Source organism: Chelonia mydas, chromosome 4, assembly GCF_015237465.2.
Source record: "Chelonia mydas isolate rCheMyd1 chromosome 4, rCheMyd1.pri.v2, whole genome shotgun sequence".
Classification (NCBI taxonomy): Eukaryota; Metazoa; Chordata; order Testudines; family Cheloniidae; genus Chelonia; species Chelonia mydas.
In genome coordinates this window covers 26,177,265-26,202,740 of record NC_057852.1, presented here as the reverse complement: position 1 = coordinate 26,202,740, position 25,476 = coordinate 26,177,265, and the positions used below count along the sequence as shown (strand labels likewise).

The window sequence follows — 25,476 nt, the reverse complement described above, 5'->3', positions numbered from 1 at the left end:
AGGTGGGCTCACTGTATGTGCCCCTTCAAGGAGCATGACGGGTGCCGTCAACCGCTTTCAATGCGCAGCCAGAAGTACGTCATGACCCCCTCCTCCACCCTGTCAGACCAGGAGGCGGATGGGATGCTGAGGAGGATGCCTTGGAAGGCAAGTAGCATGTGTTTTTTGGTACCCAGTGGAGCCAGCTGAGGAAGACCACCCCACTCTCACCCCAGTGAGCCTAGGCAGGACCCCCAAGTCATGGCAGGAACCAGAGCCTACGACTGGTAAGTTACAATACACCCTCCCTTTGACAGAGGCCCAGTGGTGGTTTACTATTGAGTATCAAATTCTCAGCAGGCCTGATATGCTCACTACAGCAAATACACTTTGGGTATCTATCAGGACAACAAAGTGACATGAAAGGATTATTGGAAAACTAAATCCACTGATCATTAATATTTTTGTATGGGGTGCGCACAAAGAGTTATAACTGTGTTCAAATTATGCTCTTAAAATTTGACAAGCAATACATAAATACAGCCTGCCTTAGACAAAGTACGGTGTATTTGCTTGTCGGACTAGCTTGGTCATCAGGCAGAGACAATGAAGGTACATTTACATAAAAAGGTAAACAGCTACCTACCTAGAGAGTGGGGAGACACCCTCTTAACTGTAAGGACAGAAGGTCTGACCCTTAAATAATAAGCAATTGAATCAGCTAATTGTATACACATTCTTACTATACTATTAAGGCCCTATTTAACTTGCAGATGCAACAATATTAGGCTTCTAGTGCCATTCTGACAGTGGGAGCCCTGGGTGGCTAGTCTAAATTGCAGAAAAGTAATGGACTTTAATAATGGACCTTATTTACAGTAATATTTCTCCACCATTTTCCATGGCTTGGCCACAATTTTTGGCCACAATTCATGTACAGCCTTATGTACTATAAAAGTGCATCAAGTGAGGTCTTGTATGAAAGCCTGTGATACACTGGCGATTAATATTTTGAAACATCTATTTTGCACTATGAGGAATTATGGATACTCAAATATTCTGCTTTACACTCTTCTTCATCCTACAGCCATCTTTCTTTTGCCAGTCTGCGCTTTACATAAGTCCCGCTGTTCCCCCACAAGTGAGAGCTTGCTTCCAATCAGCAACCTCCTCATAGCCTACCTATTTGCTGATTAATTGGGCCTGCCTGGCCTCTGAGGGCCCATGTGGCAAGTACACCGCAACAACAGGGGTGAAGACATTGGAGTTATCCATGACTTAGAGGATTCAAGAGGCCTGGTCTCTCGAAATCAGACCATTGGATCTTCAACCAAGGAGGTTCAAGCATCTGGGAAGTGAATGCAGCTGACAAGCCTGCTTAGGTGAAGATTTTTGCTTGATGAAGTTAGTTTTAGAAGTGTTCTCTTTTCCACTTTTGTTTATCACCCTTTCTAGCATTACTCCTTATACTTGGAGACACTTAAACTGCTCACCTATTGTTTAGAGCACTGGCGAGGCCAGATTTTAAGATCTGGGGCATTGAAAGCATCATGCACTCACTCTTCCTCCCTGGATAATGTGCCTTGCATTGCTACATCTGAGTTTGAATTGTAGTGCTGAACCAAACACTGTCACAGGCTATCCCCTTATCAGACTCCTCCAACTTTCCCTCCTGCATCCAGTCCCCACTCTGGTCCATCCCAGTTATAAACCAATGATTTTATTGATGTTTGACAAGGCAGTGTTATGCATTTACCTGAAACTATGGCTTAAAAAAAATAAATCAGCTTATTAATGAATAGTTGTGCCCCTGTAGCCACGCATTTCTTGACCAGCAGTCAGGCAGCAATGGCCTGAAGGCACAAGAAGGCCCACTATTTTAAGAATGAGAGGGTTAAGACCTTACAATGGGTTTACAGGGCAGTCATTTTGCCTGGCACATCAAAGTGACTCATGACTAAATACGCATGGGAAAGGTGATCCAAACCCTTCCTAAAAGGTGGTCATTAGAGAAAGGAATGAAAAGAAGCCAGCACTCAGAGTGGGGAAAAAGGGAAAGACCTACATTCTCTCAGTAGCCAAGGGTCTTTTTGCCCCACAGTTGCATGGGGCCCAAGAGAAGCTAGACTGGGGGTTTAGTGGGTTGGCAGAGCCCTCCCCATCCAGCTCAGCAGGAGGCCAATCCATCTCAGTACACCCCTGAGGCACTACCCCTATCAGGATTAGATCTTAGGTGGGACAATTCAGTTCACTTCAGTAGTCTCAAGGAGACCAAGCTCCCAGGCAGGCAAGCAGTTCAGAGGCCCAGGCCATACAGAGAAATAGGCCTGTGAGCCTAAGGTGGGGAAGCTACCACCCCAGGGTAGGGTTGGCAACAGGGCATAGGAGGACCCAGCCCAGGGCTCTAACCGTGACAGTGTCCCACCACTGGGCCAACCAAAACACACTGGCCAGCATTCAGGCAGCCACTGAACTACAGTCAGCTGTCCCTGGGCTACTTCTTACTCTCTCCCCTTAAGGTACCTGCAGCTCCTCAAGGTATACAGCAAGCAGCAACCCCAGCAGCTCTTCTCCTGGGTCAGTCTCATCCTCAGGCCAGACACACTGTAAGCTCACAAGCAGTCCAAAAGCACCTGCTCCCTTCCATGGCTCAGGCTGAGCTACCTTAGAGGCTCCGCCTTTTATACTTCCTGTCCCGCCCCTTAGTTTCCTGCAGGAAGGGTGAGCCCAGCCTGGCTCTGCCCACCAGGGATCAGAGAGTGGTCCCTCCCCCTCCAGCTCAGTGGGAGGCCACTGCATCTCAGTATGGGGGGCGGGGAACTGAACTCTTGTTGCACGGAGAGCTCAATCACACAGTGCATTTAAAAGACTAGATCCCAAAGGTGTGAAACATAAAGAGACCGGAGCCCATATTTAAGCGTGGTCCTTGAGCTTCAGATACGTAATGGATACCCAAATCGCTTGTTTGGAGGCCAAGGACATTGATCACCATTTACAGGGAGGTCCTTCTATATGTCACTTCTAGGGGGCTTAAGCCCACTGAAACAAGTGTTTAGGACCCGAGCCCTCATTACAGGGAAGCGGGGGGCATACATGCAGTGTGTCTCCATCCTTTCTCCGGGGCTTTTTCTTCCCTTCCGCTAATCCTTTGGTCTTGTTTTGTCTTTAGAGTTGTTAGAAAGAGAGCAAAAGAGAGACAGAGAGAGAAAGACAGAAGATTAGGTGTGGACTGAGTGGATATCACGATTACAAGGTCAATTTAGATTAAACTGACAAGCCTCTCCTGCCTCCTTGAACCCAAACTCCTAGTCTTCCATCCCCATCTGTGTACCCCGGGGGAACAGCCTGGTTTTGCGGGAGAGCTGCTGGGCTGGAGATCTGCTCCTGTCATCTGCTTTGGGGGTAGAGACCTCCCCCAACTCCCTGCAATACGTGCCCAGAGGAGTTAACCTGTAAACTGCGGGGTGGGGGGACTGAGACCACTGCACCCCTCTATTGCTCCCCACCCACTCCTCTTTGAGGAGCACTGAGGAGGGCAGCAGGGAGGTCACCGGGGGACCCAATTGTGCTGGATGCCTGGAATCTGGCAGCAAAGAGCCCCCTGGCAAAGTCCCCAGCTTCTCCAGCCTCCTCATACCCGAACTGGCACCAATTGGTGACCAACACCATATCTGACCTTCCAGGAGAGCAGGGTCACAGCCAGTCCAGAGCATGACGTCTGCATGGGTGCCAGCTCCGATCCGACCCCAGGGCAGGGAGGCAGATTGGTTGGCTCGGGAGTGTGTGTGTGTGTGTGTGGGGAGGGAAATGGGACACAGGGCCTTTCCTCTGTAGGGGACGCCAGCTCCAATCCACACACCAAGCAGGGGGACTGGCTGGCTCAAGGGGGTGGGGGGGAAAATGGGACACGGCACCCTGACACCGAGGGGTGCTTTGGGGAGAATTTACTGATACACAAATACCGATACACATGATCCTCTCCTTGTAGGTCCTGTACCCAAGTCTCTGGGTCCTCAACTGGGTTTACCTGCCCTGGGAAAGAGCTGTGAACGTCACCTCATTCACCCCCTGCCTTTCCCCACCCGAGCCAGGGATAGCGCCCAGCTCCCCTGCTCTCCGGCCCATTAGACCCATTCCCCCTTTGAGAACCAGGGAAAGAACCCAGGCAACCTGGCTGGGCCCGGTACCCGGTCAGTTCCTTCGCTAGGGCCAGGACAGCGTCTCCCGTGGTGTCTCAGACCTGCTGCACCATGGCAATGTCACAGAGCACCAGGATCTGCAGAGATGCACACTGAGCACGGGGGTGTGGGCAGCCAGGCAGCGTGCTCGCTTCATCAGCGCCTGTTCCCCAGGCAGAGCCCATGACAGACGCACCCCCCCCAATCCCTCCAGAGCCAGGCTGGTCCCTAAAACCCTCCTGTGGAGCCAGGCTGGTCTCAGAGCCACCCCCCAGCAAGCTGCCCTCCCCCAGCCCACGCCTCAACCCGTGTACTTATCACCCGTGCATTGGCCACTTGGCCTCTCCAAAGCTGTGCACATTAAAGGCACAGACCTTGAAGGCGGCCCGGCCAAGGTGCCCCCTGAGCAAGAACAGGATCAGGGCACGAGAGTGCTATAGGAGGGAGAGCCTCAGACAAGCAGGAGAGGGCCTTGTGGGTCAGCGCCTAGGCAGGGAGGGTACAGGAGAACAGCGATCTGGCTCATTGCTGAGAAGGCGGCTGGGACATGGGTCGACTGGCAAATCCCAGGACATTAAGGGGAGAGAACAGCCTGGGCTGTGCTAAAACACCTCTTCCCTCCCTGCCTCCCCCGACCCCTGTTCAGGCCCTGGGAGTCCTGGTATCTAGCCCCCCACTAGACCCCAGTACTCTCCCAATGCTGGGGATAGAACGTGAGCATCCTGCTTTACACTTCCCCGCCATGTGCTGCGGCGCATTATCCAGCTCTGGCCAGGTTTAAATCAAGCTGGGATGTTTTCCTAAGAGATCTGCTCTGGTTCAAGCAGGGATTAATTCAGAGCCCTGGGTCAGACAGGGGGACAGATGAGATGATCACAGGGATCCCTTCCGGCTTTGGGATCTACGAGACCCTTGAGCTGTCAGCAGAGACCCAGAGCAGCTCATTGTAAGGGCTGACACCACAGTCATCATCAGCTGTGGACCCCTTGGTAGGAGGAGGAGCTAGGCTGCTCTCTAGGTGGACAGGGAGTTTCACCTCCTGCAGCTGATCAGTGGGTAAAGCAGGGTCAGGAAGTTTATTTAAGCGCCGGATCTAGGCCGGGCTCTCTCTTATGGGGAGGGCTGTGACAGAGACTTCAGAAACTGCTCCAGCGTGCAGCTAGTTTGGGGTTTTCCAGACCCACCCACCAGCAGAGCGGTCTTCTCATTTCCAGCCTCAGTTGATCCATGGTGAGTTTATCCCCATTGGCTTTTGGGACAACATTATCCTGTAACTTCACTCGCTCTTTCCCTTCCCTGGTGTACTTACAGGGAGCAACCACATCCCTGGTTTTAGCCCAACAAGCCAAACTCTTGCAGTCTCCTCTCGGAAGAGTTGCAGGCTGTTTCCCTGAGCATTGTAGTTGTCCTGCTCTGTTTTAGTTAGGATTCCTATTTGGGGCCACGAATTGGACCTAGGGTTCCAGATGAGGCCTGGTCCACAGCATTGAAATGTCTCAATAGCTCCTGGAAATACATGGCCTGGTACGTTAGCTGAGCATCACCTGACAATGCTGGGAGGAGGACTCCTCTGTGGACTCACGAGGAGGGGTGAGCGGAGACGGGGAGGAGGTGGGGGAGTCATATGGACTTTGCTTTTTTTATCTGAATATCTGTGACTCTTGAGTGCCTTGAGGGTAAAAGTTACTGTGGTTAAACTCTTTTTGCTTTGCCTCCTGTGCAGTCCCCAAAGGGTTAAATTATAAACCAGAGTGCCCACGGGGATCCCCATGTAAACAGCCCTCGCACCCTACCCCAGAGGTGGCTGCATCTCAGCACCGGGCAAAGGGGGGGGTCCCTGTATAAACAGCTCCTGCACCCCACCCCAGAGGTATGAGGATTCATACCCACCCCAGAATATGTCTTTATTAACTGTTGTTATGCTGGAAGGTGATAATGGCTCTTTGATCAAAAGACAATCACAGACCTGAGTGTGTGAAGAGCTTTTCTTTCCAGCGAAGCGGAAGGAGCAATTAAATGCCCATTTGCGTAGAGATAGCTGTGAGCAATGGGGAGTCACCACCCGAGACACTGGGCCGCATGGCACAGCCGATTAGAAGCTGAGGGACCGGTTGTAGCAGGGGTGTCCGTAGGATTTATAGGGCCCTATGCAGAATTATTAAACTGGTGCCCCTATGCCTGACAGCAGCCCGGGCTCACATGTATTTTAGATACAGGTGGTCTTTTGAAGGATTTATTTAAAAAAAAAATGTCTGAAGATCCAAGCATTTCAGGCTAAAGATGAATCCTAGAATATCAGGGTGGGAAGGGAACTCAGAAGGTCATCTAGTCCAGCCCCCTGCTCAAAGCAGGACCAATCTCCAACTAAATCATCCCAGCCAGGGCTCTGTCAAGCCTGACCTTAAAAACTTCTAAGGAAGGCGATTCCACCAGCTTGTGCATCTTGAAAAATCTATGCAAGGATTTTTTTAGAGATGTAATTTTATAATCTTCAGCAACACGCTAATGAAATAGTTTGAAAGCAAATGTTAGAGTAAGGTCCTGTAGACTAACATGTTCTGAGTAAATATTACAGTAATGCACTACAGTTTTTGTCAGTAATTTCAGAAACTGACAGTATATACCTGGGGGTTGGCAAATGCCTGTTAAATGACTTCATTACACTTGAATGGCTCTTTAACAGTTTCAGTGTTGTGTTAATAGGTCTGGCAGGCTGGAAGGCTTTTTCACTCATAAGTACTAGATACCATTTTGGTGGTGGGGGGGGGGGGGGGGCTGCAGGTGGGAATGTGGGGGGGTTGCAGAAGTCAGGGTATGGAGTGTGGGGGGGCTGGGTATGTGTGATGGGGTGCAGAAGTCAGGGAGGGCAGGGGGCGTGTGAGGGGGGTGCAGAAGTCAGGGCAGGGGGCGGTATGTATAGGGGGAGTGCGGGGCCCAGGCTCTGCTCCGCCCAGTCCCGATTCCACACCTTTCCCCAAGGCCCCTTCCCTGCCCCACCTCCTCCCCCAAGCGCACTGCGGCCCCACTCCTCCCCCTCCCTCCTGGAGCCCCGGCAAACAGCTGTTTGGTGGCAGGGGAAGTGTTGGGAGGGGCGGGAAGAGACGGGGGAGGGAGGGGAGCTTGGCTGCTGGTGGGTGCGGGTGCAGCCTGCAGCAGAAGCCCCAGGAGCCAGCTGGAGCAAGCTTCTGCCCCCGCAGGTGCCCGGCCCTGGGGCCCCCTGTCGTTGCGGGGCCCCGTGCCAGGGCACCCTGTGTTTTATGGTAAATCCGCCTCTGCATGCTTAAGGAAGGTCCTGGGTGGTAGACACGGAGCCTGGGGGATTGGCTGTGTTCCGGGCAGAAACTTAGCAGAGAAACAGCTCCTTTGGGCTTGGGGTGGGCCGCAGAAGCAGGCTTGGGTTTCGGAGCAATGAAAGGGCCTGGGCAGTTTGATTCCCTCGGGAAACAGGACTGTGTTTGTCCCCAGTGAATAACTCAGATTGTGCCAGATGGAAATAGCTCAGCACAGTCCCAAGTAACAGCGTGGGCTACCGTAATGCTGCCAATCGTGCGTACGTCATAATTCCCCCCGCCCTCTGGAGCTACCGTAATGCTGCTGACAATGTGCACTGTAAAAAGGGGAGGCTGTTACTATAATATTGCTGATAATGTCTACTTCATGCTGGGGGCCCCCACCAGGCACAATGGTAATGTGCACTTTGTTCTGGGACAGGTGCTCCGCTACAGGGGGCTTCCCCCAGGCCCTCTAAAAAAAGGGGAGTCCATAGGCGCTATAGTAGTGCTGCTGATAACGTGCACGTCATAATGTCCCCCACCTCCAGGTGCTACTGCAATGTGATGCTGATAATGGGCACGTCCTAGGGTCTCCTTCTTAATTTTGGGCCTCTGTGTGCTACCATAATACTGCTAATCATGCCCATGCCGTAAGCGGGCCCTGGTTTTGGTCGGCGCTACAGTAGCCGTAGCCCACACAACAATGATCCCAAGCGGCCCAGCTGCACTGCCTCCTGGCTGTTGCTGTCCTCCCCCACCCCCTCCCTTTTAACGCTTTCTCTCTCATTGCGGCTCTCAGATCAGCACCCTACGTTCCCGGGGAGTAGGAGTCACATCACCAGATGAGCACAGCCCACCTGGATGGTACTACTGCTGGAGTCATTAGAGCAGAAAGGGTTCAAGGGTGCAGTGAGGCATCGCTCCCTCAGAAAGCCCAGCAGCTGTTTGCCTCTGGGCTGGATTCTGCTTTTGATTCCTTCTGCGTAACCCCACCGACGCCACTTCAGACTGGATATCCCCCACCCCGTCTCTCCCCATTGGGTCATTCTAGTTTCACGGGGCTCTAATCGGAGCACCACCCACCGCTGTAGAGCCGGGTATCTCCACGAGCCGTTCAGGGACCCGGGCGCTTTCCTGAATTGTCACAATGTGTTCGGAACCCTGTCGGCGTTTCCATAGTTTTGGGGGCGTTTTTTAATTCACAGAAATAATTCTGCACGAAGAGAGACGCCAAGACCAAGGCATATCTCCTTCCAGGCAAAGCGGTGTCGCACGCCAGAGGAGAGGGCGGCCCTTATTTAAGGGCAAGGCGGTGAGGAGGCGCAAAGACCGGGTTTACTTCAGCAGCGAATGTACCAACCATTTAAGGCCGATGTCCCAGGATGGCCGGCTTCTTGAAGAGGTGCCAGGGTCTGGTCTATCCACGATGAGCTTTTTAAAGAAGGAGCCCACCTGTAATTAACTGCCCATGTGGCCGGTGGGCAGTGTAGATAAATTATAGCGTCGAGTGCTTGGCTATGCTTTGGTTTGTTATGAAATATATAGAAGAGCCCAAATAACCAATATCAGTCATGTTTATTGCAGAAAGTCAATAATGGCATAGTAAAGGCTGAAAAGTTCAATAAGATTCTATGACAGAAGGCACCCCTGTATTCACACCTGACACATGATTGTAAAAATCTTTGTACAAAATACGCCTGCTTGAGGTACCATGTGAGAAATAAAACTTGCTGGTCATTAATGCACAGTAAAATGTATGTAGCAGCATTATATGTCAAGTAATGAACGTACAAACCCAAAAGACAAGTTGACATCCCAGCCAGTTGTCATCACCTACCAAGCTGCCATTCTCTGGCAAGGAAGCAGGCCAGGAAATTGCAGATGTGATCTTAATGTAAGCAGAGTCAGGATGAGCTCCACCCTGACATCTGGTGGTGAGGTGTGGCAAGTTGTGGAAGTTCAGGGGCTGATCTCATTTGCATAGACACACCCACCCCGCCTAGAATGAGGCCATAGCTGCCCAAATGGTCACTTTGGCTGCTGTGGGATCCCCAGTGTCTCTGTTATTGGGGCAGGAAGAATAAATTGTTATTACCCTGATTATGGGAATCAAGGACAGTGGAACTGTACTTGGCCTTTTGTTATGATGGAGGGACTCGCCATCAACTAAGTAGCACTCGCAAGGCAAGGGACATGGGTTCCAAAACTCTATGAATTGAGAGTGGCTGTAGACAGGTATTAATACCTGGTGGTGTGGGCCCCTTTATGAGTACCTGAAACATCAATTGCATCTCTGTCTCTCTTCACTGTGGAATGTCAGAGCTAATTTTGGGTCTATTAGGAGTTTAGCTACAGGTGCTGAGCTGAATTCAGTTTGGCCTTACGGTGCACCAGCACTAAGGCTCCTACCACTACAAGCTGAAATCACTAAAGAGCTAACATTACTAAGAGCTAAAATCACTGAGCACTGTGTTAAGCAGTGGGGAGCCTGAAGATCTAGAGCAGAGCAGATCTGTTCGTGGACCAGCTGGCAGAGCGGAGTGGCTTGTGGAGTGGATTGGAGTGAAGCCCTATGGAGCTGCGGGGCAGTCACCTTATCCCCGCCCCATGCACCTTTTCACCCAGACTGGGGAGTAAAACTCTGCAGATGAACTTTTAAACTCTGGGGCTGGACTTTTGGGTTGTTGGACTTTTTTTGGACTTTGGGTGATTTCTGGATTGCTGGACTCAAGAGACGTTTGGGTTGTGGGACTCAAGAATCTGAGGGAAAGGACATGGCCCAATTTGCAGGGGTGGGTCTTTTCTCATGGTTTGGTTGATGAATCCTAGTTGTGGTGTTTTCCCAATTTAATGCTGATGTCGTTTACCTCATGTTATTAAAGACTGTCTGCTACACCGAGACTCTGTGCTTGCGAGAGGGAAAATATTGCCTCTTTGAGGCGCCCAGGGGTGTGTGTAAGATTTTCCCAGGTCAGTGGGTGGGGGCTTGAGCCTGTTTTGCATCTGCTTTGATGAGAGGGAACCCCTGTGTACTGAACCCAGCCCTTGCTGCTATCAACTCGGCCTGGCAGAAGGGTTACGTTAGCAAATGACGGGATGAAACCTCTCCCGCACCAGACTCTGTGTCTCCTTGCTCTCAGCTGGAAAGAGCTTTTAACCAGGGGTCACGCTCAGGAAAATGGTTTTCCAAGGGTGACTGAGTTATAAAAAAGAGGCAAAAACATCTCAGGTTCTCTCTTCTTGTCCATCTCTCTCTTTCACCTAAGAGAACAAAAGAAAACAGCCGTGGGACCTCGGGAGCAGATCCTGTCCTGGAACTTGGTCGGCAAAGCTACTGAAAACCTGTGGTAAGAATTTCACCTTGAACCATGTCTAGTTTAAGTTGAGTACTAGGAAGTGTTTTATGTTGGTCTTGTTACCGTTTCTGACTATAACTTGTACTTTCTGAAAATCTCTTTCTTTGTAGTTCAATGAACTTGCTTTGTTCTTTCAACACAATTCATCTAGTATTGTGAATCGGGCGGGGAACTCCATTTAAGGTGTTGTAGCTGGATGCCCTCGCAGAGGCAGCGGACCGAATATATCTGGACAGTGCGGAACAGACATTTCTGCGGGGAAATCTGGGACTGGGAGTGCGTCAGGGTCACCGCGCACGTAGTAATCGATGCTGCCGGAAGCCAGAGCGTGGCTGGTGTTTGCTAATGGGCCGCTGGTGTCAGAATTGCCGGATCGGGGCTGTGGCGATATGCAGACGCTCAGGGTGCAACCTGCAAGCCATGTGGCTGTTTGTGAGCGGCCCAGCTCGGGAGCCACAGCAGCAAGGCACCCCACGTTGCAGAGGAGGTCGTGACACGGCCGCTCACTGATCCGGATCGCACCCCAAAATGTCTCAGACACCAGTTTCCGGGAAGCCGTCTCACGTGCCATTGTATTTCACGCTAGCAGCATTTGTAAGATGATTTTACAAGTTATAAAACTCTTCACATGTCACTAAAATCCAGCCCATCGGTTTGTCCCAGTTCTTCAGCTTGTTGTAAACCTTTCATTCTCCTTGTTTTGGATACTAGCATTCCAGGTACTGGCCCCAGAAGGAACTTCTGTAACTTGTCCTGGGGCAAAATACAAACATATTTGGATTTTTGACAAGTGACCTATCTGCTTATGTCACAAGCCAGGCAGTACTATCGCGGCATGTTGCAGAATATGAGAACGTAGCTTACCTCGGCGCTCAGACCGGCCTGCGTTCTGCTTACAACGCAGAGCCATCCCAGGGCGGCCACCGCAATCCACCTCCTGAGACCAGGGGCTTATTTGTCTGATGGGTTAATAAAGGGCTCGGTGACTAGTCACCAATCGCCGGGTTGACTCATTGCTGCCGCTTTGTTGTCTGTGACACAAGAATATTGTAATGGTAACTGGCAAGGGGGTGCGGACGGGTGGGTTACAAAAATCTCCTGAGTCTGCTATGAACATTCTGGTTCTCCCACAGAATTTCAGGTGAAAGTGGTGGACATACTACTCATTAATATTGTTGTGAAATGGTGCACAGATACTATGTAAGGAGTTAGGTATATATCCTGAAAATCTGTGTTTAAACTCTGCAAAGTGTATCTCTCTGTTGGGATGCAACTGTAGCATTGTAAAATAGCAGAACGCATGCCTGTTTACATACAAAGAGATGCGAAGTCAACAGAAAAGGAGCATGCAGGCGAAAACAAGCCCCGGGGGATTATCCTGCCTCAGAGTAAAGAGACACCCCCTTCACCCTGCACCTGGGAAGCGAACGGACAGCGTGGGTCGCAGGCAGCCTCGGTTGGAAAAGCTGCAGAGGGCTTTGGGTGAGAGAAACGTCTTCAGCCACGAGGTTAACCTGCGAGTTTAACTAAGCGTCTAGAAAGTGTGCTGGGATTGTGGTTGTTTAGGTCATGACTTGTTTCCAAACAACTGTTCTTTGATAATAAATGCATTCTCCTTTTCACTAATCTCGGCGCCTGCGGTTAAGCCAAGTGTGGGTCCTGAGTTATATCTTACAAACCGGTATGTCCTGTTGATTTGGGAAAGTGTTCAGTGGCAGGCACAGGCTGGGCACTGCAGTGGGTGTGTGAACCTAGGTCTTCCCAGCAAGCGGCTCCAAGAGGCGCGAGGGGGCCCTGGGCAGGTACCCGTCCCAGGAGAAACTTAATGAGCCCAGCTCTGGCGTGTAACACAATATCCTAACTGTTCTGTTCCGCACATTGTGGTGTCACATCAAGGGGAAGGCAGCTGGCGGGGGGGGAACGGTGAGAGAGGGTTGGTTATTGCTGGCCTAAATCCTCTGCCCCATCTGCTGCTGTGCGCCGCTTCCTCTCTCATTATTTCAGAGTCAGCTTTTCGTGCAGTGACTCGGTGTCTCTGCCTCCAGGAGTAATGAAGTCTCGCGGGTGGGGGGGTGGAATCTGCTCTCAGGCGGGGAAAGCGAGCTGCCCTTTTGCTGGGGCAGCCACCCCCCGCACGCTAATCAACCAGCGTCGTCTCCGGCAGCCCGCCGACACGCCCCGCCCCACGCACGACAATCCGGGTCTGCGCGCAGCCCGCCCCCAAAGCGGGCTGCGCATGCGCATTTGGGAACAGCGTCCTCATTGGCTGGGGACGCTACCAATCGGGAAGCGCAGGGAAGAGGCTGGAGCGGCGCGTGTCCGGCTGCCGGGCCTCGGAGAGCTCCCGGGCCGCTCCCTGCGCTGCAGGCCCCCGGCCTTTGATAACGGTAAGAGACGGTACCTTTCTCGCCCCCCCCCCGGGGCGGGTCGGTCTCCTCTGGGCGGATACTCCCAGGAAAGTTAGTTAGTAACAGACCGAGCCCCGTAAAGTCTCAGGAAGCAGAGCACGGATGAGCCCTGGCGTCTTTGTAACAGACGCCTTCTAGCACAAAATGACTTGGTAGAAAGAACCAACCACGAATGTAAGAATTGGGTTCCTCAGTGTGTCCTCACACACTTTAGGTGTCTTGAAATTTTGCATTTTATTTGGGGAATGTTAAAACAACAATACACAGTTTGAACAAATACAACATAACCATTTGTTCCCAATAGTATTTACAGGTTTCCTAATCTTCAAAAGAAATTTTCCATCTTTATGTACATCCCCCCCCATGTAATATCAATCACTGACTACACTGGAGGTGGGTGTCAAAAGTTTTCATAAATAAATGTTTCAGTTCTGGATGTATATATTTATGACCTACCAACTTTTGATAGTTTAGCAGTTTCACTCACCAGTGGTTTCTCTGATAAATGAAAGGCTGTTAAGACAAACCAAACTGGTTCAATAAGTCTTTATTTTTCAGTGAAAATTCAGCCTAATCCAAGAACCATTGGCTTCTGTTTAAGGCCATTAATGTCACAGCCATGCCTCAATATTTTTGTTGGAGTGCAAATCTTTTTATAAATGAAAAAAGTCACTTTACTTCAATCTTCAGGCACAGTTTCTTAATGTAACAATATATAGGTCTTTACTTCTAACCATAAGTTTCATTTTCATAAAATTTAAAGCAGTAATCTTCTTTTAAACAATCAAAAAATAACGGGCTTTCACAGAAAGCAAGCAACATACATAATCTTGAACCAGTTACTGAAATGGTATTTCCCCTCCCCCTGCAAACAGGGAGCAGATAGTGAAGGCTTTGCTTCTGATGATCATCAAGGGAAAGTCAGTTTTTAAGGGCTTTCACCAGACAAGAGATCTTGAATCAGAGTTTAATGTCCTGTGACTCTGACATTTTGGCAAGTGTTTTCTTTACTCGCAGGGCTGTGAGGCGAGAAGCAGGGTTGTGAGCCCAACACTCTGTCATGAGTTTTCCCATTTGTCTTAGGCACTGTGGAAAGGAAAGAAAACATAAAAAAGGATAGGCGATGCAACAGATATATCTATCTGACCTCGGTATTACTTATCATCAAGTCTTTTCCCTATTCTTTGGAGAAGTTTTAATGGGCGGTTTGGCTTTTCTGTATTACCCTTAACATCATAGTATTGCAAAACAGTGCAGTTTGGTAACAATAATAATAATAAAAAAAATGCTTGCTTTATTTTAAAGGACTTCTTACCTCATCACTGCTCCATCTATTGGGGAATGAAGGACGGAGCTTCTTGATGCACACAACTTCCCGCATGTCCTCATAGGAGGGGTCAGTGGGCACAAGATCATAGTATGGAAGCTGGTATTCTTCAACTATTCCTGAAAGAAACATTTTCCAGATGCATCATAACTGCAGGATAAAAGGATGTCTGCACTGTATCAACTACACCCTCTTATAGACACGATCCATGCAAGCTATTCTGTACTATTATCTTATGGGTCTTATCTTATTATATTATGGGTCACTATCCTAGGAAATGTGGAAAAGTCTAAAACAGCAATGGGAGGGGCTCTCCCCCAAGGTTAGTTTATTGCAACCGCAACCAAATGAACAATATGTTTGTCATTTACCTCCCGACACACCTCTCCTTGCTACCTCCCAAAGGATGAGTCCAAAACTGTACATATCAGCCATGATATACGACTGGAAGTGATTCCTATTCAGGCTTTCATCCAGCACCTCAGGAGGCATATAGCGCTTTGTTCCTACCCGGGTGTTTGGTGGTATGTCCACCTCATTTGTATCACTAAAAGAAAAAAAGGATCAAACAAACATAACTTGTGGCACCTTAGAAACGAAGTGAGCTACAGCTCACTTCTAAAGAGCAATAAATGGTTGGCTCTAATACATGCGCTGAATTTGATTTGTAGGAAATGAAACAAAAAGCAGCACAACCAGCGTACTTTTCAATACATCCCAATTAATTAGTTACATGGGCAGATTATTTGTTGGATCACAAATTTAACACTCCGCCCTCCATCCCGGTCTCTGCTCTCTCAGCATGCAGTAATATACAACTATAAACTCAGGGTTGTGACACACAGAAATTTGTTACTCACCTAATAAATTTAACTGCCAAGCCCAGGTCTGCTATACAGCAGGTTCCATTCTTTTTCACGAGAATGTTCTTACTTTTCAGATCACGGTGGGCAATAGCTGGTTTGCCTTGAGTACTGAAGATCTCAGTGTGCAAGTGGCACAAGCCACTAACTGAGGAATAGGCCAGTTTTAGCATGGCTTTTGTATCCAAGGTAGTGGATTTCAGATAATCGTACAGGGAGCCATTCTCATGGTAGTCTGTGATAAGATACAGTTGGGTCCAAGACCCTGTACCTTTAATGTCTGCAGCAATGAACCCTGTGGGGGGGGAAATATTTTCAGATTAATATTTTTCGGGGCTTTTGAACACCACACACTTAAAAATGTGGATTATACTGCCTGAAAAAAGTCTGCAATAATTACTCCGAGTGATTGTATGGCTATATTAAGAACAGCCCCTGCTAAAATTTATCAATGCTTTCTGTCTAATCCCCAGATTAAGGGTTAAACCTGCGCAAGGGGCAAGGTCTGCTCAGTTCTTGGTCACTCCAGGGATGAGACATACTTCCCGGCATAGCGTGGCCCAACATCGCCCCCTACAAAGAGCTCTGCTACATGGTGTTGTTTTTTAAAAAACCCCAGATGCAGGTGGGAGAAACAGGTGTATGGTTGTTGGGGATTACAGCCTCCCAAATCCAGATACTCTCTATCTGCAGGGAGACCCTTAAAATTATTTTGCATGAAGAAAAGGACATCAGCAAATACAAAGTTATTACTGAGAATAATGAAGAAACATTTCACTCGCTTACCCAAAATGTTTTCATGCCTCATCAGGACAGTCTGATAGATTTCTGTCTCTCTGAACCAGCTGGCCTCCTCAGTGGTGAAGAACACTTTTACAGCTACCTTTTCTCCACGCCACTTTCCCATCCAAACTTCTCCATAGCGACCTTTCCCTATCTGTTTCACCATCTGAATCTGCTTTGCTATAGTCCTTTGGACCTGTTAAATCCCAAGAAATACAGTTTAAATATACTCCTCAACAGGTGTGTTTCATCTCTCTTTGTCTGTCTCCTTCTCGCATGCTAAAACATAGGAACCCTCGCACAAAGAGCTGGAATGCACGGGCCTCGCACAGAGTTGGGAGAGATGGAATCTCCCGCTGCTTCCCAGAGAATGGAGTACTCGCGCGGGCACTCTGGTAGTCTGGCCACACCTATAAGCACACGTGACTTTATGCCAGTGGATCAGCATAGGCATAGATCTACCTGACAGTTTCAAACATAGGAGCTTAAAGTCAGGATCCCCAAAAAACCCGAATTAGCATCCTAGGAAACGTTAATGCTAAATGAAAAGTTCTGGAAAAAAAATCAATTTGGAATGCAGCATTTGGATATTTCCAAACTGAAACAAAATATATTGATGAGTAGGCCAGAGGGGAGACACTGGTGCGTCATGGAAGATACAGTCCAACCAGGGAGTCTAGCCCTTAGGCAAATGGAAAAATTTCAGCAACATCAACATTTTCCAATGGAAACCACATTGACTTGAAAAAACAGGGACAAAATTCCCAACCAGCTCTAGGAACTGCCCTGATTTTTCAAAATGCCGTGTACCCAGCAGCTCTCATTGACTTTAACAGGAGACAATAGAAGATGCTCAGCGCCTTTAAGAACCACAGCTGGGATTTTCAGACGTGTCAGCCCCCAACAACGAGTGAAGTTTACTGAGTCTCTCTCAAAAATCCTACCCCGGTTTTTAATTATGAGCCCACATATGGATTTGGGAGCTGAATTCTGGGCTCCTATTTGTAAAAATGTCAGCCACAAGTTTTTAGTTAGAGTTTGCTAAAACGCAGGCGTTAGGAAGCCTGGGTGGCTACAAACATATCATTATTATTCATAAAGAGTATTTTTCTCCGAAACATTAATTTAGGAGCACAGCGTAAAATCTGTGTTTATGCACTGACATCAGTTTCATCAAGTAGCTTCGCTCTAAATAAAAGCTAGATTCAAAGCACCTGCTGACATATACCAGAAGTTTCGCGCAGCCGACAGCACCGCAGAGTAATTTCTGATGAGGATGACAGATCAGACACAGAGTTAAGGAAGACTGACCGCTCATACACTCAGCAACTAAACCTGTTATGACTAAAAAATCCACCTTGGGCGATTACAGACTAACTTACCCTCTTAGGAATGAGACATGTCTGGAGGCTATATATTCTGAACAATTCACAGAAGAAAACTAGAGTAAAAGTTGTGATCCAGCCTACAAATGCATGAATGTTCACAGCTCTATTTCCCAGTCACAAGACAGTACAATAGAATATTGAAATGGCAACCGCTGGTGCCTCAGTATTACCTGTTCAATCCTGAGCCGAAACGTTCTGGCTTTTGTAGGAAATATTTTAAAACAAAATTTTGTAATTGAGTCCAGTGCAGTTGCATCTTTCTGCACCAGGCATTATATTTAAATATTAAAGTATAGATTTTGCCTTCGCCCATGTAAAACTCTGATGAAATTCAATGCACTCAAATAGCAGTGTTATCTGAACGCTTAATGAGTTACATTAATTCAATGTCCTCCCAAAACATTCTGATAAACAAGGCTGCTAAAAATAAATATTCAAAACTGGATTTCAAAAACAATTTGCTACGCTTTCATTTTCTCTGAAACTGACCGCAATTCAGTGCAAGCTGTCACATTCCTAATGAACACAGACCAGGTCTGAAATGGTTCAGCTCCAGTCTGAATGCATGTGAAACCTGTCAGGTGAGGTCTGTTTTCATTTATGTTAAACTATGATGTTTAAACTATTTTTAAATGGAAAAAATAACCGAACCTGTGTAACAACAACTCTGCAAGTTCCTTTTCTCTGATTTGCATGCAAATGGAAGCTGAATTTTTACAGACCGAGTATGTATTATCACACTATCCGATGGTGGCTTCAGTGCAGTTATTTTGATTTACACCAGTGCAAGCCAAGAACAGAAATTGAGCTTAAGTTGTTTTTAAACTGGTTTATTCTCCTTTATACTTTGAAGTAGTGACTGAACAGTTCTATTACACTGGAATTTTTCTTTCACATTTTGTAATATAATTTTAGCGTTGTTGCTTTCCAATTTTCCTACTTTAAAGAATACATCCTGAAAAATAATGGAATTATATTGTATAACTTAATTTGTGTAAATATATGTAATGGCATCATAAAGCACATGCAATTGCCATATTTAATGATGAAAAGTTCCTGATTAAATTATATTAAGAAAATGAAAATCACATTTCTGTTATGAGTTTTCAAAAGGCGGAATACTACATGGAAGACCTTAAGTTGGTTTCTTCCTACTAGAGCTGGTCAAACTATTTTGTTCAGTTTATTTTATTTCATGCATTTAGTTCTTTTTCTGTTCATAAATGGCTTGTGATGTTTAAAAATATGCTTGTTATTCTAAATTGTTTGACAAACAAATTTTACAAACATTGTTATGGATTGATTGTAAACTGTTCACAGTGAACAGTCCATTCAGTTTTCAATATTTGTATTTTTCTACACAAACATTGACACTGGTCAGTTAAGGAAATAGGACATTTTGCTTCTCTTCTCTGACGGGATGAGCTAAATATTTACAAACTACTTCCGCTGTTGCTTGAATAGAATTTTGTTTTGTCACAAAAGCGGTTTTGCATCATGAATGAAAACATCTCGGCGAAAGGCACAAAACTTGCTGTTTGTAAAATTCATACAAAGTTTTGGTCACACGAACGTTTGTGACCAGAGAATTTTGCGACCAGAACTGTGATGCGTTCAATCAAAAACCAACCAGTATTTATACATGTAATGATAAAAATGTACGAGTAAGATTAATTGAACGTCCTGTGTCTGTTGTGGCAAACTCCACGAGCTATTGAAACAGCTCTACCTTCGTATACCTTGAAAATGGCTTGGTTCTGTGCTTTTGGCCCTGGTTTTGCAGCTTCTTGGAGGCCCATTGAGGTAAATGGAGCTCTGCCTGGAGGCAGAGATTTGCCTGTGTAACCCAGCTTGCAGGGTAGGAACCTTTATTTACAAATTTTTAAAACGCTTCAGCAGGGCTTAGAAGTTGAATGGCAACATTCAACCTGCAGCAAACTTTTATGCTAGAGATACAATCACCTAAAAAAGGCACCCAACGGCTCACAGTGGTTTCTCACAGCAACATTTACACTACCTTAAATATATGGGCTTGACTAAGAGCCACCATATAATTATAAATAATACAAGTAAATCTGAGAGAGAAAATGAACAAGGTTGAATGTCAGAGAAACGATAGTATCTTGGTTAAGGTTTGGCTTTGTTGTAACCTTTGTATCCGATATAATAAGCGAGCTACAAAAGAAAGACAATATTGTTTATCATAAACTGACATTTTACAAGTTCTGAAAAAAAAAATGGTTTGCTTTCTCTGAAACAACTTTAAATGTTTTCTATTGAAACAAATAATAAAGAAGCTGGACATAAACACTTTTAAAATGAAGGATAGTGTTTTTCACCAGACTTCATTGTGCGTATTTGTTACAGGCATGGGCGTCCCCTCTTGGACAATAAGTATCAATCCATGCACTTCTAAGCTGCCTATTGCTGTGATAACTATCTGACAAACATATCTTATTGTGTTCACCATAGCAAAAGCTTTAGGGCTGCAGTGCAACTTCCCCATCATGAACCTGTTTTCACAGTCTTACAATTGTCTTAGAAAATCACTGTTTGCGGTAAAAGTTTGAGGAAAACCTGTTTATGACTTTTTAGTTAGGCAAAGGGGCAGGAGGAAGCGAGGAATATTTCCTGATTTATAAAAGAAATTACAGGCAGGGCAAACAGAGCCCCAGCAGCTGAATTCTACATGCTCTCAGCAGCAGATCCTGCAGTCTGCTGAAGAGAGTGGGGCTCACGCTGCCAATGGGATCAAAGGACCTGGACAGTTTGACGGTTAACCCACCCTACCTATGCCCAGTTTAAAAAAACAACAACAAAACTTAGGGAGGTGGGTAAAAACACATTTGGAAAAACCATATTGCTCCAACCAGCTCTACTTTTTCTTCTTTTATTTCTGTCATTAAAAGCCTTAGGAAACTAAGTGCAAAAATCTACATTAAGGCTGTGTTAAGGCTATGGAGTATACGGTAATATTCTGTGTCCTGATTCGAAATGCAGCAGCCCATCTGCTTAGCAATCTGGGTTGCTGTGAACGCATTCAGCCCAGTACTCTGCTCTCTGCACTGGATCCCCAATGAATGTAGAATCCAGTTTACAGTCTATGGCCTGTTTTCCTACTGCCTCCATGGAAATGCCTTTGGCTACCTGAGAGATTGACCCTCTCATGCAATGGCTATGATCTCCCTTGACAGCTATGTTTCACTGGAACAATGAAACTGCCGGTCAATACAGAGAGGTTTGTGAGAGCGGCAGACAGAGCTTTCGTAGGAGCTGGATCTACACAATGGTGCTCATGACCACGCCCGGTAAGAATAACTCCGGACGTCACCATTTTTGGAATCAATTGCAAAGCTCATTCTGCTGCTCATCTGTCTGTCAATGGTCATGTTGACATTTGGAAAACCGTCTGTGTTTCAAAACATAACATTTTAATTAATATGATTTTAAACAGGACTTCGCAGCTACTAGAGACTGGACAAGTTGTATTTAAAAGCAAGTTAGTTGGTTGTGGTCAATCCTAAACTCCCTCCCTAGTTTCAACACATTGTAAAACATGACCTACACTCTTGGTCTAGACGTGGCCAATAAGTTAATATAAATGTGAACAAATTGAGCTATTCTCATTTAGGCAGTGAAAGAAGAAAGAAAGAGTAACAGTTATTGTTATTTCTATCTTTAAGTATTCGGAAGTTGCTCAGATATTACGGTGATGCATGCTTTATATGGAGGTAGACAGGAGCGATGTATAACTTCTCAGCTATGCATTTTGAAAATTACAAGAAAAGAAATGACTCGTTTTAAAAGGTAGTTTTTAAAATAAGTATCTTGAGTCTTCTGCGATGCCAGGAAGTGCAGGAGGTCCAAGGTTGTCAGGTTATCAGAAAACTAAAACACAGATGAATGGAAAAGCCATGAGCTTTACTCTGAAATCTAAACCTTCTCGCTGAAACGGAACCTTCTTTAGTACATTGGGTCTCGGTCACAGTTACATTTGAGACAACTTATACATGTTATACTCTATTCAATTGGCATACCTTTAACCTACAAGACTTTTGTCGCGCAAAATACAGTGATTATACTCTAAGTTTTTTAATGCTAAGTGAAGCCAAGGTGTAAAAGGATTCCACGTAACCATCCTGTCTCTAAAAATAATGTAACTGTGTGTTTATAAAAAGCACCACATCTAAGCTTGTAGGCCGGATTCTGATCTCATTTACACTGGTGTAAATCCAGATAAATCCCACTGAAGTCTATGGGGCTAATCCGGATTTATGCTGGTGTTCCTGAGATCAGATGCAGATCCTGGTACGTGAAATAAAGAGCTCTGATTCTTAAGTATTTATTCTGCAACTGATATCCTCGTCATTTCTGCAGACAGACAACCAGAACCTAATTCTTGCTACACATACTAACGTAATTCCTATAAATCCCCTTGAATTTTTATGATGGGGGTGTCTTTGCCTTATAGAGTTATGTGTGTATCTAAATTACATTCCTTTCTTACCAGCAGAGGGAGCCCAGACCCACTTCCTGAGCTCTGAGACTGTTCAATCAAGTCTTTCAGGGATTCCCCTGGAGGAATGTAAGTCTCATCCTGTTCAAGTCCAATGCTGTAACGAGGTCTGCTTTCTTGCCTTTTATGCCTACGATTTTAGTGAAAATTAAATTAGTCGACAGTACAATGAGGAACGCATGCTATGTAGAAAACATGGCTCACATTTAATTTTTAGTCATGCACAAGTTCCTGGCATTTACCCGAAGTACGTGCTAGCCTCGTCGACGACTATCTTCTGATCTAGTCGCAACATTAGAACGCTTTAGGTTTACGGAAGGGGCTAACTATCATCCTGCTGGGGAATCCAGCATAATTTTGCATAGCCAAATACCAACTTTAAACCTCTAATTCAGAGAATAGTCCTAAAAACAGAGATGCAGTAAATACCTCACCTTTTTGTTATGGATGTTGTGGATCTTTTATGACCAAAGAAAGGCATTTTTACAAATTTGCCTATGCTTGCTGAATCTATCTCCCTCTTTGGGTATAGTTTGTGAATTTGTGTGCACTGTGTTAATAGGCTTATGAGCTTTACTTTATTTACTATACAGTGTCTTTACACCATTGTTTTCTTTCATTTTCACTGAATACTATTTTGTGTTATTTCCTACTGGAAAGCTTTTTAGGATATACTTTCTATGAAGGATGCTATACAAAAGACCAACTATATTGTAGGGCATTATATCAAAGTCTTTCTGATTTTAACATTAGCAAAATATACAAATTTTCCCTATAATAAAAATAAAGTTTTTTTAATTGTTCCCCAATTCCCTCCTGTTATTTTTTTAATTTTACAGTTCATAAGCCGGGGTGGGGGTGTGATGTTGGGAAGAAATGTGAAGCAGACGACGCTTAAATACTTCCGGCTTACCTGAAGTAACAGAATATGATGATAAGCACCAGGAGTATACTGCAAACAGTCACTGAGATCAGCAAGGCCTTATGGTGAATGTTTCCTTCAACAAAATCTGATTTAAAAAATAAAAAAAGCTCTGTACAATGGCTGTATTTTTGTCTTAGAAGTCAGCACTACTCTCTAATACCTGAGATGCCTTTCACATTAGGTTGGGTGTAAAATGCATTCTGCCTTCCTCGGTTTAGTTTCACATGTAAAAAGACATACAAGAATTTATAAATCTATTAAGCAACAGAATTGTCCCCTTTCTTTTCGACTTGTTTAACGTTGTGTAACGTATTACTTGATTTCAGAGCCATTTTATGTGCTCCTTCTTCAGCCCTCATCCAATGGGGCAAACATAGCACATGGAACAGCAATCGAGGGCCTGACTGACCCTGAAGTCTTTACTCAGACAAAGATCTCACTGGTAACCCTGGCACTTTTGACTGCGTTTGCAAGGGAGTATTTTAGCCCTTCATGACCAACCCGCTAGCCCCCCACCCCCTCAAACCTGGGATTTATATAGTCCTGTATCTTACATATCTTGTCAGCTAGGACACAGACTAGTTTGGTGCCTCTTTATCTTAATTAACGTTTATTAATTTAAGAAAACTATAGGAGTCTTAACAAAAGCAATTAATATACCCAACTTGTATCTATCCTAGCAGAGAAGACATACAAGGGATGTCTAATCCCTGCTAGGGCATAGAGCTAAAGTCCTTAAAGTTATATTTACATCAATGTAAGGATCGCTGTCTCTCTCTCACAGCACTTTAGCAGGAAAAATTATTTGTTTTTGATTCTTGCACTTGTGGAAAAATGTGTCATTGCAGATGAGCCATTCTTTAAAACCGCTTGAAAATGCAACATTACCAAGCAATATGTAAGAATTGTGACGCTATAAAAATAACTGAAAAGTTTGGATAAATCCTGGCACGCCATACCCATTTTCTGCTTTAAAATTTAGCTGTCATCTCCCAATTTGCATCCTCATTTCAGACACATATTCTCATGCTGAAAACTGAAGAAATCCTGCACCATCTTCTTTTAAAACGACAAAGTCTCAAAACTGCGATACTTTAGCACGCTCCCCACCCCCAGCCTGGTGTTCACTCTTATGCAGATAAGGATGAGGTTTTCGGAAGCCTTCACCGTCTGATTGTCTTGCATCTTCCACACAAATGCTGAACACGCAGTAAACTGTGAGAATTCTATCCTTATCGACTCATCCTGGAATAACACTATTATGTTTCAGATTTACTAGGGTACTGAGACAAGAAGGATCCGAGGGGAATCTTGGCTTACTGTCACGCACTTCTATTTTAAAGATCCAGTTCCCTCTCCCAACTTTGCTTCCAAGTATTTCCTTCCCTCCCCTTCCCATCATGAACAGGGATTACTGAGCATTATCTGCCTTGTGAGCACACTGGTCATGTTTTAACCTGACATTATCTGCTCCTAGAGCATTAACAATGTAAACATTCAAGACGAGGCCATTGCCTTTGAAAGGAGACACTGACACAGGGCCTATCGGGAAAACACTAGAGCACATCATTCTCATCAGAGCAGCAGATTTCTACCTGGCCCGTCACTCTGAGCGTGCCGGGAGCTGAAACCGAGAACCCACGGGGGAGTCCAGTTCTCTCTGTGAAAGAGGGGGCGGTTCAGGTGAGCCAAGGTTCTATTTCATCGTTTATTAGCAGTCGATGTCCTCCAGTCATTTCCCTCTAAAATGTGTGGTTTGTAACAGTTTAAGGTGTCACTGCCTATTAGCCCAGGAGAGGCTAAGCAGAGTCTGCAGACTATAGGGGGAGAATTCTTCAGACTCTGGAGAATATGGAAATACGTTTGCAGCAAGGGCTTTCTCGTTTCATAGAACAGGTGACTATAAAAACTGGGCTGGCGGTTTTTGTGCTTCTCTAGCACAAGTGTTGAGTGCCACACATACAGGGCTCAATTCTGATCTTGCTTACACCAGAGTAAACCAAGAAGTGACCCTATTCAGGTAAATGAAGTTACACCCATCAGAAACTGTAATGAGATCACAATTATGCTCCCTCTTCTTTAGTATTATTAATGGATTACGTGTGTGTGTATAAAAATCAAATCGAATAAAGAGCACTGACGATGATTGTGCAAAGAAGAGTGGCCAGCATTCTACAAACTGTGGCCAACATTTCCAAACTTGGGTACCCAAAGTCAGGCACCTACAATCCCTATTTAGGCCCTTTCATAAAAGTGCTGAGCGTCCTCAACTTCTACAGAAGATAAAAGGAGCGGCAAGTGCTCTGCACCTCTTAAAATAAGGCACCCAACTTTAGGAAGACACACTTGAAAATGCTGATTTACATTTTTTCTGTGATCAAAGGCATTTGTGTGGGAGGAAAAAAAATCCCAGAAAGCACTTAAAGAAAAAAGGGAATCTCGGTGTGAAAGACAAGTTCTGCATTTTAGCCTATAAAATTG

The 25,476-nt window shown here is 45.8% G+C and overlaps 1 protein-coding gene and 1 long non-coding RNA gene across 10 annotated transcripts in view; one reads left to right on the top strand and one right to left on the bottom strand.

The window, feature by feature from the left end:
• Window positions 1-13,037: 13,037 nt before the first annotated feature.
• On the top strand, window positions 13,038-23,571 carry LOC114020244. Of its 3 annotated transcripts, none has more exons than XR_006290389.1 (4): window positions 13,040-13,172; window positions 14,499-20,862; window positions 22,068-22,139; window positions 22,910-23,567. It is a non-coding gene; the product is annotated as an uncharacterized LOC114020244 (long non-coding RNA). The 3 variants fall into 3 exon arrangements; XR_003565096.3 differs by having other exon boundaries at window positions 22,065-22,139; XR_006290388.1 differs by having other exon boundaries at window positions 13,038-13,172; window positions 14,499-22,139; window positions 22,910-23,571.
• BMPR1B (bone morphogenetic protein receptor type 1B) overlaps window positions 13,291-25,476 on the bottom strand; it is a 349,709-nt gene continuing 337,523 nt past the window's right edge. For 6 of the 7 annotated variants that reach the window (XM_043545434.1, XM_043545433.1, XM_043545431.1 and 3 more), the window contains 7 exons: window positions 22,984-23,080; window positions 22,062-22,200; window positions 16,170-16,362; window positions 15,381-15,678; window positions 14,892-15,067; window positions 14,509-14,639; window positions 13,363-14,279 (listed from right to left, as the gene is read on the bottom strand). In XM_043545434.1, the coding sequence (XP_043401369.1) occupies window positions 14,154-14,279; window positions 14,509-14,639; window positions 14,892-15,067; window positions 15,381-15,678; window positions 16,170-16,362; window positions 22,062-22,200; window positions 22,984-23,080 (1,160 nt within the window). In that variant the 3' untranslated portion in view covers window positions 13,363-14,153. Of the gene's footprint in view, window positions 14,280-14,508; window positions 14,640-14,891; window positions 15,068-15,380; window positions 15,679-16,169; window positions 16,363-22,061; window positions 22,201-22,983; window positions 23,081-25,476 lie in introns of all 7 variants that reach the window. The other variant, XM_007063008.4, reaches the window with a different exon arrangement.